At 44.2% G+C, this 14,570-nt stretch overlaps 1 protein-coding gene across 2 annotated transcripts in view; it reads right to left on the bottom strand.

Annotated features, from left to right (window-relative positions):
• Window positions 1–8,739: 8,739 nt before the first annotated feature.
• The window catches only part of LOC121279395 (gamma-aminobutyric acid receptor subunit beta-1-like), a 404,786-nt gene continuing 398,955 nt past the window's right edge, over window positions 8,740–14,570 (bottom strand). For both annotated transcript variants that reach the window (XM_041190614.1, XM_041190622.1), the window contains exon 9: window positions 8,740–9,087. In XM_041190614.1, coding sequence (XP_041046548.1) covers window positions 8,740–9,087 — 348 coding nt within the window. The remainder of the gene's footprint in view (window positions 9,088–14,570) is intronic.

The following is a 14,570-nucleotide window of genomic DNA, read 5'->3' as shown; positions in this document are numbered from 1 at the left end:
TCCTGTTCCAGGAATTAATTCCAAAGGAAAAAAGCAGTTGAGGTCATTAGTAAACATCTTCATATCACAGATTTTTTTTGTTTTAAGTTAGGTGATGCCATCATAGAATTTTAATTTTATTTATATGGTTTTGGTTCATTAAATATGGCTTTGGGTGATTAAACTGCTAATTCAGTTTGACTTTCACAATCAGCTTCAAACTATCTATAACTGAATGCTTGCTAATTCAATTTATCATCGTCTTTGAAAAAGTTTAAATAAAGGATGGTAGCGGCAGAAAGCCCCATTGCATTTAAGAAATACTTGGATATGCATTTGAGGTGCCATAATCTATAGAACTATTGAGCAGGAGTTTGAAGGTGAGATTAGCCTGTTTTTCAGCCTGATGGGTCAAATTACCTTTCTGTGCCATAAATCTTCCTACGTTTCTATGGACGGAATTTAATGCCCTCCCCCATGGCAAATTTGGCTGAGGGAGGGCATTTAATCAGGCGGGGAGGAAGTTGGTGGAAACCCTGCCTCTTGCCCGCCTCTGCCCCAATTAATGCCCATTTAAGGGCCTCATCCTACCATCCCTGTATACAGCCAGCAGCGGGCAGGAGACTGGCCAAGCAGGAAGCCCTAAAAGAAACCCTGTCAGGGTTGCTTGAGGGCTTCCGGGAAGGATCCTTCATTCAAAGGCATTCAGTGCTCCACTGAGGGACCCAGCATTTGGAAGGTGGGGGAGTGGGGGTGCAGTTGAGGGCCAGCCCTTGCCCTTGTTGCTGAACCTCCTCCCCACCCCTCTGCAGAACCTACCCTGCAATCCCCTTCCTCCCATAACTCACCTGTGGCCTGGGTCCGTCAGCAATCCTTGGCCATGGGTGAGTGCACTACCAGTAGCAGCCACTGCCTTCCCAATGGTACTGCTGAGCAATGAAAAGTTGCCAGCGCCTGATTGGCTCGCAGCTCTCAGCAAGCAGGATTTCTACTGGGGTCCTTGATCCTGGATAAGGCCAGCTATTGCCTAATTAAGTGCCTGATTTAGGCACTTAGGCAGTGGGGCCTTCTCAAGAAGAGGTGACGCAGGGCACTCACTGGTTCTTCAGCCAGCTACAGAGACCCCCTTTTGCCCTATGTTCCTAAACAGAATTGATATCCAGAAAACATGGATGATCCCTAAGGATTATATTTTTATTCTAGCATGATGATTATAATGTATCGATTGGCTGCTTTTTATTGAAAACTATAAATGCAATAAGTCCATAAAATGTACCTGCATTCTCCCATCAGTGTAAATTTGAAATGACATTAGCAACCTTATCACTTTCAGTGGGAAAAAAAGGAATAAAATGCTTTGTTAACAGAATTATCACTAGGGACAGACAGAGTCTGGATTAAATGTGCAATTTTTAAAACTTTGCTAAAAGGTGGATTTTCCTGGTCTTGTGTCTGGGTGAATTAGACAGTCTGGAAGCAGTAAAGATAATCAGGTGGGGAGGCATGTATCCCAAATAAGAACTTAACAGTTTGCTGTCCACAAATTTAAATGGATGAAAAATCAGGTATAACTCTTTCCTGACTTCATTGTACCCAGGCAACCTGGTTATCCAGACTTGGGGTCAGGAAATCTTTCTTTAAATGTTAAGAGTATTCAAATTTAAATGTCATTATGGAGTTATGCATCAATGAACGGTTTGGACCTTGTGCATATCACTTCCTCTCACATATATTTTCACAGTGCAGATGCACTATTCAGTATTGAAGGAATATCCAAGACAAATTGCATTATACACATATAAAATATAGACTTGGATTATTTTTAAGTACTATTACTTCTGCATATTTAAAAAAAAATCACAATAAAGCAGTTGATCTCCCACCCAGGGTTATTACCTTTATGATATTTCTGAATCCATGGCATCACACCATTAACCTTGCACTCAACTGCTAAATGACAGAACATTTTGCTTCAACACCCCAGTCTTTACTATTCAGAGAAGGCGGTGATCCTAATTGGGGCTGACCACCTCCTGTTAAGCATTTTAGTTTTTACATTTTAAAATAAGATATAAACCTGGCGTAGTGCACCCTTTATGAAACTGATTTGATTTTAGGTCTATTGATTTCAATGGAATAAAATTGTGGGGACTTTGACCATGGTTATCGCCTAGATGGTGGTGGAAAATTGCCCCTAGTGACTGTTAAAGGGACTGACAGCAAAATAATACTCACTTCTTCAATAAAGATTATATATTAACTGACATAATTACCCACAGCAACCTTAACTCAAGGGTCAGATGATAGTTATAAACAGAGCCTGTTGCATTCTTATGGTTTAGGATGCCATCTCAGCCCTTTGTTAAGACAGTGTCATATTGAAACTGTGCCAAGGATTCACCCAATTAAATATAATTTGGTAAAGAGATTGCATACACCTTCACAATCACTGTGGAAGATCAAATCTATGTAGGGGAAAATTTTAACCTAAAGAAAGGGCAGGTTTGGATAGGTGTAGGGTTGACCCAAACTGACCTCTATCTTTAACTGAGGCTGGAAGATGAGCAGGTGACCAACTTGCTTCAAGGAGGCGTATTAGTACCTTAAATATGACATAATTTTCATTCAGCTTTTCTTTTTAACTGTTGTTTACTGAGTATCCCAAATGTTGTGAAACCTTCACCCCATGGCTTCCAATTTCTCACCCTGGTCTGCAATCTCCCCATGCATGAGGCCTCTGACCTCCCATCAGCTCAAGTGTACAATCCTTCCTGACCCTTCAAACCACCGCTGTGCCCTTCTTTCTATCCCTTCCTTCCATCCATCCATCTGATCTGTCCCTGATTTTTCCTCCCACTCTGGCTTGCAGTTCTCCCCCCAGCCTCCAATATCCAACGCAAGGGCTTTAACCTTCCTCAACCTCCACCCCAACCACAGAAGTGGAAGCCTACCCGATCGACACCTGCTTTCCCCTCCAATCATCCTTCCCGATGGAGACTTCTGCCACCCTGATTGACCATGCGTCCCATATGCTATGCTGCATACAATGTCTTTGTGTCAGTGTTAAGTTTGGAGATGTGGCTTCCTACCCCATCATCTAAGTTGTTTATAAATAAGGTGAAAATTGAGGCCCCAACATAAATCCTTCCAGAAATCACGAGTCACAAACTGATGATTAGAAAACATAATAATTATGCCTACACCCTGTCTCCTGAACTCAGACAACTTCCTAATCAGGTCAATACTTTGCCTTCGATTCAGCAAACATTCTCTTATGAGGGATTTTATCAAATGTCTTCTATAATGCTGTATAAATAACATCCATTGACATTCCTCTGTCCACTAATTTAGTCACCCCTTCAAAATATTCAATCAGTTTAATCAGGAATGATCAACCCTTTATAAATCCATGCTGCTGTCTCTGATCAGCTGAAAATTTTCAAGGTGTTCAGTCCCTCTGTCCTTAATTATAGACCCAAGTAATTTCTGGACAACAGGCGTTAAGTTAATCTGGTTCTTCCCTCTCACATTTCTTAATTAACGAAGTGAAGCACACAATTTTTTGATCTAAAGGAACAGTTCCCAAAATGAGAGAACTTTGGAATATCTTAGTTATGACATCTGCAATGCTCTTACCTATATCCTTTAAAATGTTGGGATGGAAACCATTTGATCCAGAGTTTGTGATTCTTGCATGTGATTGTTTTCCTCATTACTGTTATTTTGCTTACATTAATTTTGGTGAGTCCTTGTTCTTGATTCAATATTAGTTTTCTTGGAATGTCTGACATGTTGACCTCTTCTACTGTAAATACTGATATATGTCTGACTGCATGTTTGACATGTTGACCTCTTCTACTGTAAATACTGATGTATGTCTGACTGCATGTTTGACATGTTGACCTCTTCTACTGTAAATACTGATGTATGTCTGACTGCATGTTTGCCATTTCCTTATTTTCATTGACAACATTACCATTATCAGTTTTCAAGGGGTCGCATTGCTTCTGCTCGCCCTCTTTCTCCAAATATAATTATAAAACTGTTTTGTGTTGATTTTTATATACCTTGTCAGTTTCTTTTCATTCTCTTTTTTGTAACTGTTACTTTTTGTTTTGTCACCCTTTGTTTTTTTGTGTCTTTCTCATTCGCCAGAATTTGAACTGTTTTTGCATTATTTTATGCTTTTAGTTTTATGATGCCTCTTACCTCTTTAGTTGTCCATAGCTGTGCTTTCTATCAAATAGATTTCTTGATGCTTAGGCATTTAAACTGGTTCTGTACCACATTAAATTCGTTTTTGAACATCACTCACCTATTTTATGTCTTCTTCCCATTCACAAATTTGCCCAGTCTATTGTGGACAGTCTCTGTCTCATTGCATTGAAGCCAACCTTACCTACATCTAGAAACTTTAAGCTGTTTCACATTTGTCCCTTTCAAACACTGGGTTTGATCACTATTAGCAAAAAAAACAAATAAAATTAGATAGTTAAATAACTGAAACTAGAACTTATTCTTGATATCGTATTGCAAGTTGCTATGGGGTTCCAACTTGCAAGTGTTTAATTTATTGCTTACATCGAGATTTTAGAGATTTCCATTAAATGTATTGAATATAATCTGAAGATTAAATGAATTGCAGCAATTAAAATTGACTGAGTGAAACTGTTTTTTTTAACAAATACTCAGGTTTCCATTCCATAGAAAGCCTTCTCTAATTCAGCAATAAGAGTTTAACAGATGTTATTTTTGCATATAAATTGTATACATTTTTGAAATGAATCAAATTTGCCACCTTTTTGATAACACTGCACAGATATAATTCAAAGTTCAGACACAGAATCCAAAAATTACCTCTGTGGTCAAAGCATCCCACTGGATGTATAGAGCTTAGGTCCAAAGAGGTGTTTAAAATATATCACAAAATTTATACCCATGTTGACTAGTATAAAAATGAATTGTTTGAAAGTTTCACTAGCAGCTTACACTGAGTATTTCTGAGGGTCAGAAAATCTTCAAAATTTATGTCTTATAGTGTATGAGACATAAAATTGTTCTGCAGCATTGTGCTAAATGATATTAAACCTGCACTAAGAGGATTGAACTTCAGTGATTTTCACTGTAATGTGTATGCCAGCACTAACTGCTCTCTACAAAGTGTGGCTAGCCCTGTAAGTCACCTGCCAACATTTCTGACCAATATTGTCTCATTCTGAGTGCAGGACATATTGTTATTTCTCAGTGTCAAACACAAGGGATGCATTTTCCACTGGAATGTCTAAAGGTATTTGGCACATTACTTTTCAATCTATATTTTGCAGTCATTAAATTATTATAAAAATATTTAAGTAGCAAATTGTAGAATTGTATGCATTAGTGTTCCTAATGTGCGTGACTTAATAAACAATTAAGGCAATATATTCAGCCATATACAGGATAAATACACTTATAAAATCTGTCTGTTTTTACTGCAAAACCTGTGAATAATTGTTAGAAATATGGTTGGATATAAAGCTTTGGTACATGAAACAAGGCATTGATTAGAATTCTGCTCTTTTGCTTCTGCACACTGGATTTAAAGTATAATGACGGAGATAGAAGGGGATAATTTCCTCCATTTGCTATTTGTGATAAAGTCATATATGTGTGAATCAAGAAATTATAATTTCATTACAAATAGTCAACTGAAGAAATCCCTGTGAATCTCACTCTTACAGGTGTTAAGGTCTCTGGGTGAGCTTAGTTTGGGAGCATTCACAATATAAAATCGATGATTAATTCAACAGTCTAAACCTGAAAAGACTACAAATGAAAATATTTGAGATATGAAGATGTCAAACCTGTGCGGTAGAAAGGGATGAGTGGGTTCAATGCTTTGAATTTTTAGATACATGTTAAGGTAAGGACATCTTTACATTGTAATAAATACATGCTACAACTACCTGTAAGTTAACGATGAAGTTTGTAAACACATAAAATGGCCCATCCAATTGCACTGCTAATTCTCATGTCGACAAGCAACTGTGTATTGAAGAATACAATAAAAATGTATTTACATGAAGATGCAGAAAGCAATCCTCTCTGTTAAAACAAAATTGCTAAAAATAAAACAAAAACAGAGTATCTCATCATCAAAACAAGGGAATTGTCAAGAGAATGGTAATTGATTTTGTTGATTCCAAACTCAGGCCAAAGAAAATCTAAAGATAGGAAGGCAGTAGACTTGAGGGATATAAAAGAGAAAATAATTTAATCAAAAACAGCTCTGGCTGATGCCATGGATTAGCAAACAAGGACAATGATAAAATGATTCATGAAAGTTTTCTTGATTTGTTACTTGCAACAGCTCTATGCGAAATGAGCTTCAGCAGTCTCAATCCATTTGTTTCTGGATTCAAGTCAACATTGCATCATAGAAAATCTCACAGTATGGCCCTAAATTTGTGATATTATGATTGCACACTTCTGTGGGAAATAGAGAAATGCGCGCTGCTCTAATAAGCAGAGATTAAGTTTATCACACAAGGGTGGAGCAGAGTAGATGGAATTTACACTGCATGCTATAGTCTAGGTGGGAGTCCTCAGCCCAGATATTAATAGGGAGGTGGGGAGGGTGAAGAGGGGCGTGGTAGCACGGTTTTAAAGCCTGGGTCTCATTTAAATAATTTTCTTCAAACCCCTGCCTTACAGGTGGTGATTGGCAGCTTGGCTGGTGGGTGGGAGCACAAACTAGTAGTAGGAGGCCAGGGATCCATGGGGATATTTCCCCAGGGCAGTCAATGCTGAGTGCTCTGGGCTGCAGTTGGGGCCGGGGGAAGAAATGAACATGAGCATCAGGTTCGCATCTTGGAGTTTGCAACTGGGTCTAGGGTGGTGTGATGACATCAAGGCTGTAATCAGGAGAGTTGGATCCAGGATATTGTGGCTGTGATTGCTGGGCGATGGAGCAAGGACATCGGAGCTGCAATCAGGGCTCGGTAGGGGGCTGTGGTGGTTATCAAGAGGACAGAAATGTGGTTGGGTGGTGGGTTAGGTTGCTGAACCCCAACAGTTTAACCTCCCCTGCTCCCACCCACCCCCTCCCTCCGTCCCAACCAATCTGACCCTCTCCCGCCTGGTTACTCAATTTGGCTTAGAAATTGCTGTTGCTGATATTAGCAGACACATACATGATTCTTTTGTAATTGCCCATTTTTTTTTATAGATGTCAATTAATATAAAATAAAGTGTTCAACACTGAAAAATAATGGACAAAAGGAATGTCATACAAAGACATTAAGCATTCACCTGCTCCTGCCATCTGATCGGATAGGAAGGCAGGGATGAAAAGCCCATCGCCTTCCTCATTCATCCCAATTAAGTCGGGGATGGCCCGGAGGCCAACTGAGGCCCTTAAGTGGCCAATTAGCTGCCATTTAAAGACCTCATCCCAGCGCCACTGGTATTCTACCAGAGGGGGGGTGGGGATATACACCAGGACAAATTTAATGGCTGTAGTGGAGGCCCTGTTTCCCAGCTAGAAAGCTGGCGGCAACCCCTTCGCATCCATTTCTAGGAACCCTGACATGATTAAATGTTAATCAGGCAGTTCACTGTCTTCTGTCGGGGTTCCAGTGCCTTTAGAGGCCAACATCCCACCTCCAAGAGCTGCGGGCCAATTAGAGGGCTGGCGCTTTTGAATCTCAGTGGCGCCACTGGGAGAAATGGCCACTGCTGGTACAGCAGGAGACCCAAATTAGTGACCACTGAGGAGGCCCCAGAAGACAAGTGAGGGAGGCGGACTTGTTGGGGTCAATCAGGCAGGCCCTGATGAGGGGGTAGGGTGCTCGTTGTGGAGGATGGGAGGAGTCTTTCAGCAGGGATGGCCCTTGTCTCTGAGGGGCACTGGGTGCCCAATCAAGAGCCAACCCCCTCCCCAAGCCTGCTGGGCACACTGAGTAGCCTCTCCACATGGTGTGGGCCCTTCATGTTGCTGGTAGAATACCACCAGTGGTGGCAGGTTGAGGCCCTTGTGGCCTTTAATTGGCCACCTAAGGGCCCCAATTGGCATTCAGGCAGGAAGGTGGTCCTTGACCTTCCTCACAGCTAATTTATTTAGGGGGGGGGGTGTGGAGTTGGGAAGGCAATGGGTTCTCCACACCATGCCTTCCCTCCTGATTATATGGATCCTTGCCTCTCTGCCAAGTCCTGTCTGACTAGCCCTAGCGAGCCCGCCTCTTTCATTTGTCTTCTGCAGCCTCCCTCCCGGTTGCTGCTCCAAGGCTGCTACAGTTCCACTTCTGGTGGCACAGCTGGGACTGACAGCTGCTGGCCCTCTGATTGGCCGGCGGCTCTTGGGGAGCTGAATCTTTGCCTTCAGGCACAGGAACCCCAACAGCAGCCAGTTACCTGCCTGACCTTTAATCCTGTCAGGGCTCCCATAAATTGCTGTGGCAGGGTTGCCACCGGCTTTCCATTGGATGGGTGGGCCACCGCCATGACCATTAAATTCAGTCCTAAATGTTTAAAGTAAAAGTTACCGAATGGCTATCACTCAGAGTTAAGCATTGAACTACAGCAATATATTTTAAAGCCAAACCATTCATAGTGATCAGATACAAGTTCATTGACAGATACATTTATGTATTTAATCCCCAAAATAATATTAGGGCTGAATATCTTACCTTGAGGTTGTTGCTATACTGCTATTACAGTTCTTTAAGGGTTAATAAAATAAAACAAGAGGGAATTCTACCTGTACTGTACATAATGTTAGAGCTAGTGCACATAGTAGAGCCAGTAAACCAAGTTAAAAAATCCAAATGTAACAGGAAAGACCACCCGTGACCACCTGTCTATGGCATTCACATCAGCCAGATCTGGGATTTTAATTTTCAGTTGTGACGTTCGTCGCCGTAACCGTCCCTTCTTCTGAACCATGTGCCTTTCTATTGTGCTTCTACCATAGCTGTCCCTGCTTGTAGCTGGCCTTCTGTACTGGATGTTGGCACTGTCACAAGAAAACATGGTCGTTCTTGGATCATTGATATTCGTCAACACCTCAGAAGCTGTCACTTCATTCCTAATTTCAAGGGTCGTTAGGAGAATATTTCCATGGGCATCCACCTGTGTTGAAAAGAGAAATATTCTGAGAAACAGAGAATTATGTTGATCTACAGTTGATGTTACCGGGGTACTTCATAAACTGAAGAGTAATTAAGTGTCATTCCTGTGTGTAACCCATGGGCATCTTGATTTAAAACTTGACTTCCTTGGTGCACCTTGCAACTCTGACCTTGTAACTTGTTAGGGCTTTGGAATTCCAAATGGCAGCTGCAGCACCCAGAGATATGGTGGGGCGCTTGTTCAACCCACCAGTCTCCCTGGATTCTGACTCTGTCCAAAATTCTGGAGATGAGTTCATAAGGACCTGGCATATTTTTGAAATTTCCTGGTTGTTGACCCTATGAGACACCAGAAATTTGGAATGGCATCTTATCGCTCTGTGGGAGAGGGAGCAATGATGGGTCGGTCTGGCGAAAATTGCCAAGAAAAGGTTTTCACCCTGAGGTACCACTTGATGTTGTTGTCACTTTCTTCGAAGACACTCAATCTCTTTGAGGTTGATGGCCTATGGAAATTACGATGCAATGCTGTACAGCAAGCACACTTGCGTTCTGACGTTGCAACAGGTTGGCTATTGGGGGAATTGGTAGTATTTCCAGATGGTTAGGTTATCCTGCTAGTCTTGTCTTTTACATTGATACCATAAAGGGAATGGGGGTCAGGCAGACAAAACACCTGACTCTTTCCTGTTCAAAACCTGCATCTGTTTCTGAAAGGATTTGGTAGTCTAATGGTGATGGATGCAGCCATGAGTTTAAATTCCACCACTGCACCTTGTGAAACTGAGTATCGTGAATCTAGTAATTTCTCATTCACTAGCCTTCTTTAGAGAAGGGGGTCAGTCTGATCGACATGTGACTTTAGTCCTACATGAAGCGATTGATTCTTAACGTCCACTGAAATGGCCTAACAAATCTAGCAAACCATTCACTTGTAAACAATTGTTACCAAGGGCAAAGTAAAAATCAGCATAACTGTTCACAATAATTTAGTCATTGAATTGCAACAAGATTCAGGCACCGAAACTTTGAAAAATGGTCTCCATTGGCATTTGGGACTGGTGTGCTCAAGCTGGAAGCAACATGCTGATGTAGTCACACTTAACGCATCAACATTCAGATGCCTTCTGTATATGTCCTTTGTCACCGGCAGGATGAGCATTCTGGAACTGGTGCACAGCCATATACAATCTTTTGAGAGTCTTCTATATTGACTCAGATTATATTCAGTCGAAAATGGTGGTGGACAATCAGGCAATTAATAGGAGGGGAAGGTTCCACAAGCATCCTAAACCATGGTGGAGTCCAACATGAGAGTGAAAGAGTTTGAAGGCTAAACTGCTTACGACGTATCGTTAGCCAAAAGTGCCAAATGGGCAATCTAACCTGGCTTCCTTCTGAGATCCCCACCAACACAGTGTCAATGTTCACCAAATTTAGTTCACTCAACATGATGTTTTGACATGGCTGAATGCATTGGTCAAAAAAATATGGACCCTGATAATAACCTGGCTGTAAGTGCTGAATACCTGTGCATCAGAACTAACTGCTCCCTTAGCCAATGTGCCTTTATTGTGCAGCACACCACGTTAGCTGATGGGAAGAATATAGGAAGCCCCGACTTGAAAAACTATATCTGCCTGGGCCTTATACATCTTGTTTCTCACCGCTCCTAAAGCCTTTGTAAACATTGTCCTGGGGTTGTGACATTACAAGCAATGAAGGTAAATAAAAGTAGAGGATGACAAGGAAACTTCTTTGAGTTCTTTTGAGGCCACTTCTGGTCTATTATCTTAGTTTATTCCTAACAGCACATAGATTCTCATTATCCTCTGCTGGTTGATGTCATTTATTTCCTGCAATTCCATTACCATCAGATGTCCCCTGAAGGAGTGACAGGTTCACTATGATGAATGAATGATACTCTCTGCTTACCTATCAGTAATTACATCTGCAGACTGAGCTTTGGATATGTCAAAGACTAGGGAGGGTGGCGAATGAAAGATCTTCTAAGGTTGTTGGAACAGTCAAATCTCAAGATGACAAATGCATGGATGAGGGTTTGAGGGGCAGTTGGACTGAGGTAGGAGTGGGCAAATATAGGGAGATCGAAATAAGGGCCAGAACGTTATGGCCCTGCTGTGGCATGTCTCCACCCCCCGACAGATGTGGCGAGACATTTAAATCTCCATTCAGTTTGGCAGGACCGTAATATCCCACCAGGTGGGAGGGGCGGTAAAATCTTGGCCAAGGAGCCAAAGTAGACAGTTTTTGTGATGACAATGATATGGAGTCAAAAGTTTACCTTTGCATGTTTTTTTATTAATTCATGGGATGTGGGCTTCGCTGGCTAGGCCAGCATTTGTTGCCCATCTCTAGTTGCCCTTGAGAAGTTGGTGGTGAGCTGCCTTCTTGAACTGCTGCAGTCCATGTGGTGTAGGTATACCCACAGTGCTGTTAGGAAGGGAGTTCTAGGATTTTGACCCAGTGACAGTGAAGGAACAGTGATATAATTGAGTCAGATGCTCAGGTTTTTAGCTATCTGATTAATTTGAGACAGAAGCTGGGGAGTTGATGGTGAGGGTATAACGCATGTGGCTGGGACTGGCTCAGTTTGAATAGAGTCAGGAGACCAAGTGAAGCTACACCCCCCACCTTTTCATCATGAACCAAAGACTCGCTGTTTAAGGTCTATCATCTTTCACCCCACACACCATACTTCCTGCTCTTGGGGGCTCCATAAAATCCCTCCCAATGTTTCCCCAAATGAGGGATCTCGAACTATGGGGCACAGTTTCAGAATAAGGGATCTCCCATTTATCATGGAGATGAGGAGGAATTCCTTCTCTCAAAGGGTTGTTAACCTTTAGAATTTCCTACCCTGGAGGGCAGTGGAGGCTGCGACACTGAATATATTTAAGGCTGAGTTAGACAGGTTTTGATATACAAGGGAGTCACAGGGTTATGACAGGCGATAAGGCCACAGTCAGATCAACCACGATCTTATTGAATGGTGGAGCAGGGTTGAGGGACCACATGGCCTACTCCTGCTCCTATTTCTTATGTCCTTAAGCTTTTCCGTTCTTAACCGGCCATTTAGGTGGCTCAATTGGGCTCTGTATTATGGTGGCTGATCTGCCATCTTACACAGCACGGGCAAAATGGCATTGCTGCAGGGAGACATCAGACGCGCCATCTCCCAGCGCCATTTAGTCAACTGTCTCGTCAATGCACTACCTGAGTGTAGTGCAGGCAGGTTCAATGGAGGTTTAGAGGGAGAAGATGGGCGAATGGTAATAGATGAATTGCTCATTCGGCGAGAGGGTGCAGACATGACTGGCTGTGCCCCAACAATGCTCACACCCTCACACCCTGACAATGCTCACACCCTCACACCCCGACAATGCTCACACCCTCACACCCTGACAATGCTCACACCCTCACAAGCCAACAATGCTCACCCCCTCACACCCCAAAAATGCTCACCCCTTCACACCCTGACAATGCTCACACCCTCACACCCCAACAATGCTCACCCCCTCACACCCTGACAATGCTCACACCCTCACACCCCGACAATGTTCACCCACTCACACCCTGACAATGCTCACACCCTCACACCCTGACAACGCTCACCCCCTCACACCCTGACAATGCTCACACACTCACACCCCGACAATGCTCACCCCCTCACACACTGACAATGCTCACCCCCTCACACCCCGACAATGCTCACCCCCTCACACCCAGACAATGCTCACACCCTCACACCCTGACAATGCTCACGCCCTCAATCTCGACAATGCTCACACCCTCACACCCTGACAATGCTCATCCCCTCACACCCTGACAATGCTCACCCCCTCACACACTGACAATGCTCACCCCCTTACACCCAGACAATGCTCACACACTCACACCCTGACAATGCTCACCCCCTCACACCCTGACAATGCTCAGCCCCTCACCCTGACAATGCTCACCCCCTCACACCCTGACAATGCTCACCCCCTCACACCCTGACAATGCTCACACCCTCACACCCCGACAATGCTCACCCCCTCACACCCTGACAATGCTCACCCCCTCACACCCCGACAATGCTCACCCCCTCACTCCCTGACAATGCTCACACCCTGACACCCTGACAATGCTCACACCCTCACACCCCGACAATGCTCACCCCCTCACACCCTGACAGTGCTCACACCCTCACACCCTGACAATGTTCACCCCCCTCACACCCCGACAATGCTCACCCCCTCACACCCCGACAATGCTCACCCCCTCCACACTGACAATGCTCACACCCTCACACCCTGACAATGTTCACCCCCTCACACCCTGACAACACTCACACCCTCACACCCTGACAATGCTCACCCACTCACACCCCGACAATGCTCACACACTCACACCCCGACAATGCTCACCCCCTCACACCCCAACAATGCTCACACACTCACACCCCAACAATGCTCACACCCTCACACCCTGACATTGCTCATACCCTCAGACCCTGACAATGCTCACACCCTGACACCCTGACAATGCTCACACCCTCACACCCCGACAATGTTCACCCCCTCACACACTGACAATGCTCACCCTTTCACACCCCGACAATGCTCATCCTCCACCCCTACTCCCTGACAATGCTCACCCACTCACACCCGAACAATGCTCACACACACACACCGTGACAATGCTCACACACTCACACCTCGACAATTCGCACCCCCTCACACCCCGACAATGCTCACACCCTCACACCCTGACAATGCTCACACCATCACACCCCGACAATGCTCACCCCCTCACACCCCGACAATGCTCACACACTCACACACTGACAATGCTCATCCTCCACCCCTACTCCCTGACAATACTCACCCACTCACACCCTGACAATGCCCCCACCCTCACACCCTGACAATGCTCACACCCTCACCCTCAACAATGCTCACACCCTCACACTCTGACAATGCTCATCCTCCACCCCTACTCCCTGACAATGCTCACCCACTCCCACCCCGACAATGCCCCCACCCTCACACCCTAACAATGCCCCCACCCTCACATCCTGACAATGCTCACCCCCTCACACCCTGACAATGCTCACACCCTCACACCCTGACAATGCTCACACCCTCACCCTCAACAATGCTCACACCCTCACACCCGACAATGCTCACACACTCACACCCCGACAATGCTCACACCCTCACACCCTGACAATGCTCACCCCCTCACACCCCGACAATGCTCACCCTTTCACACCCCGACAATGCTCATCCTCCACCCCTACTCCCTGACAATGCTCACCCACTCACACCCGAACAATGCTCACACACACACACCGTGACAATGCTCACACACTCACACCTCGACAATTCGCACCCCCTCACACCCCGACAATGCTCACACCCTCACATCCTGACAATGCTCACACCATCACACCCCGACAATGCTCACAGACTCACA

The sequence above is a fragment of the Carcharodon carcharias genome, chromosome 1, assembly GCF_017639515.1.
Source record: "Carcharodon carcharias isolate sCarCar2 chromosome 1, sCarCar2.pri, whole genome shotgun sequence".
Classification (NCBI taxonomy): Eukaryota; Metazoa; Chordata; class Chondrichthyes; order Lamniformes; family Lamnidae; genus Carcharodon; species Carcharodon carcharias.
The sequence above is the reverse complement of the archived record's forward strand: the minus strand, read 5'-3'. Positions and strand labels throughout refer to the sequence as shown.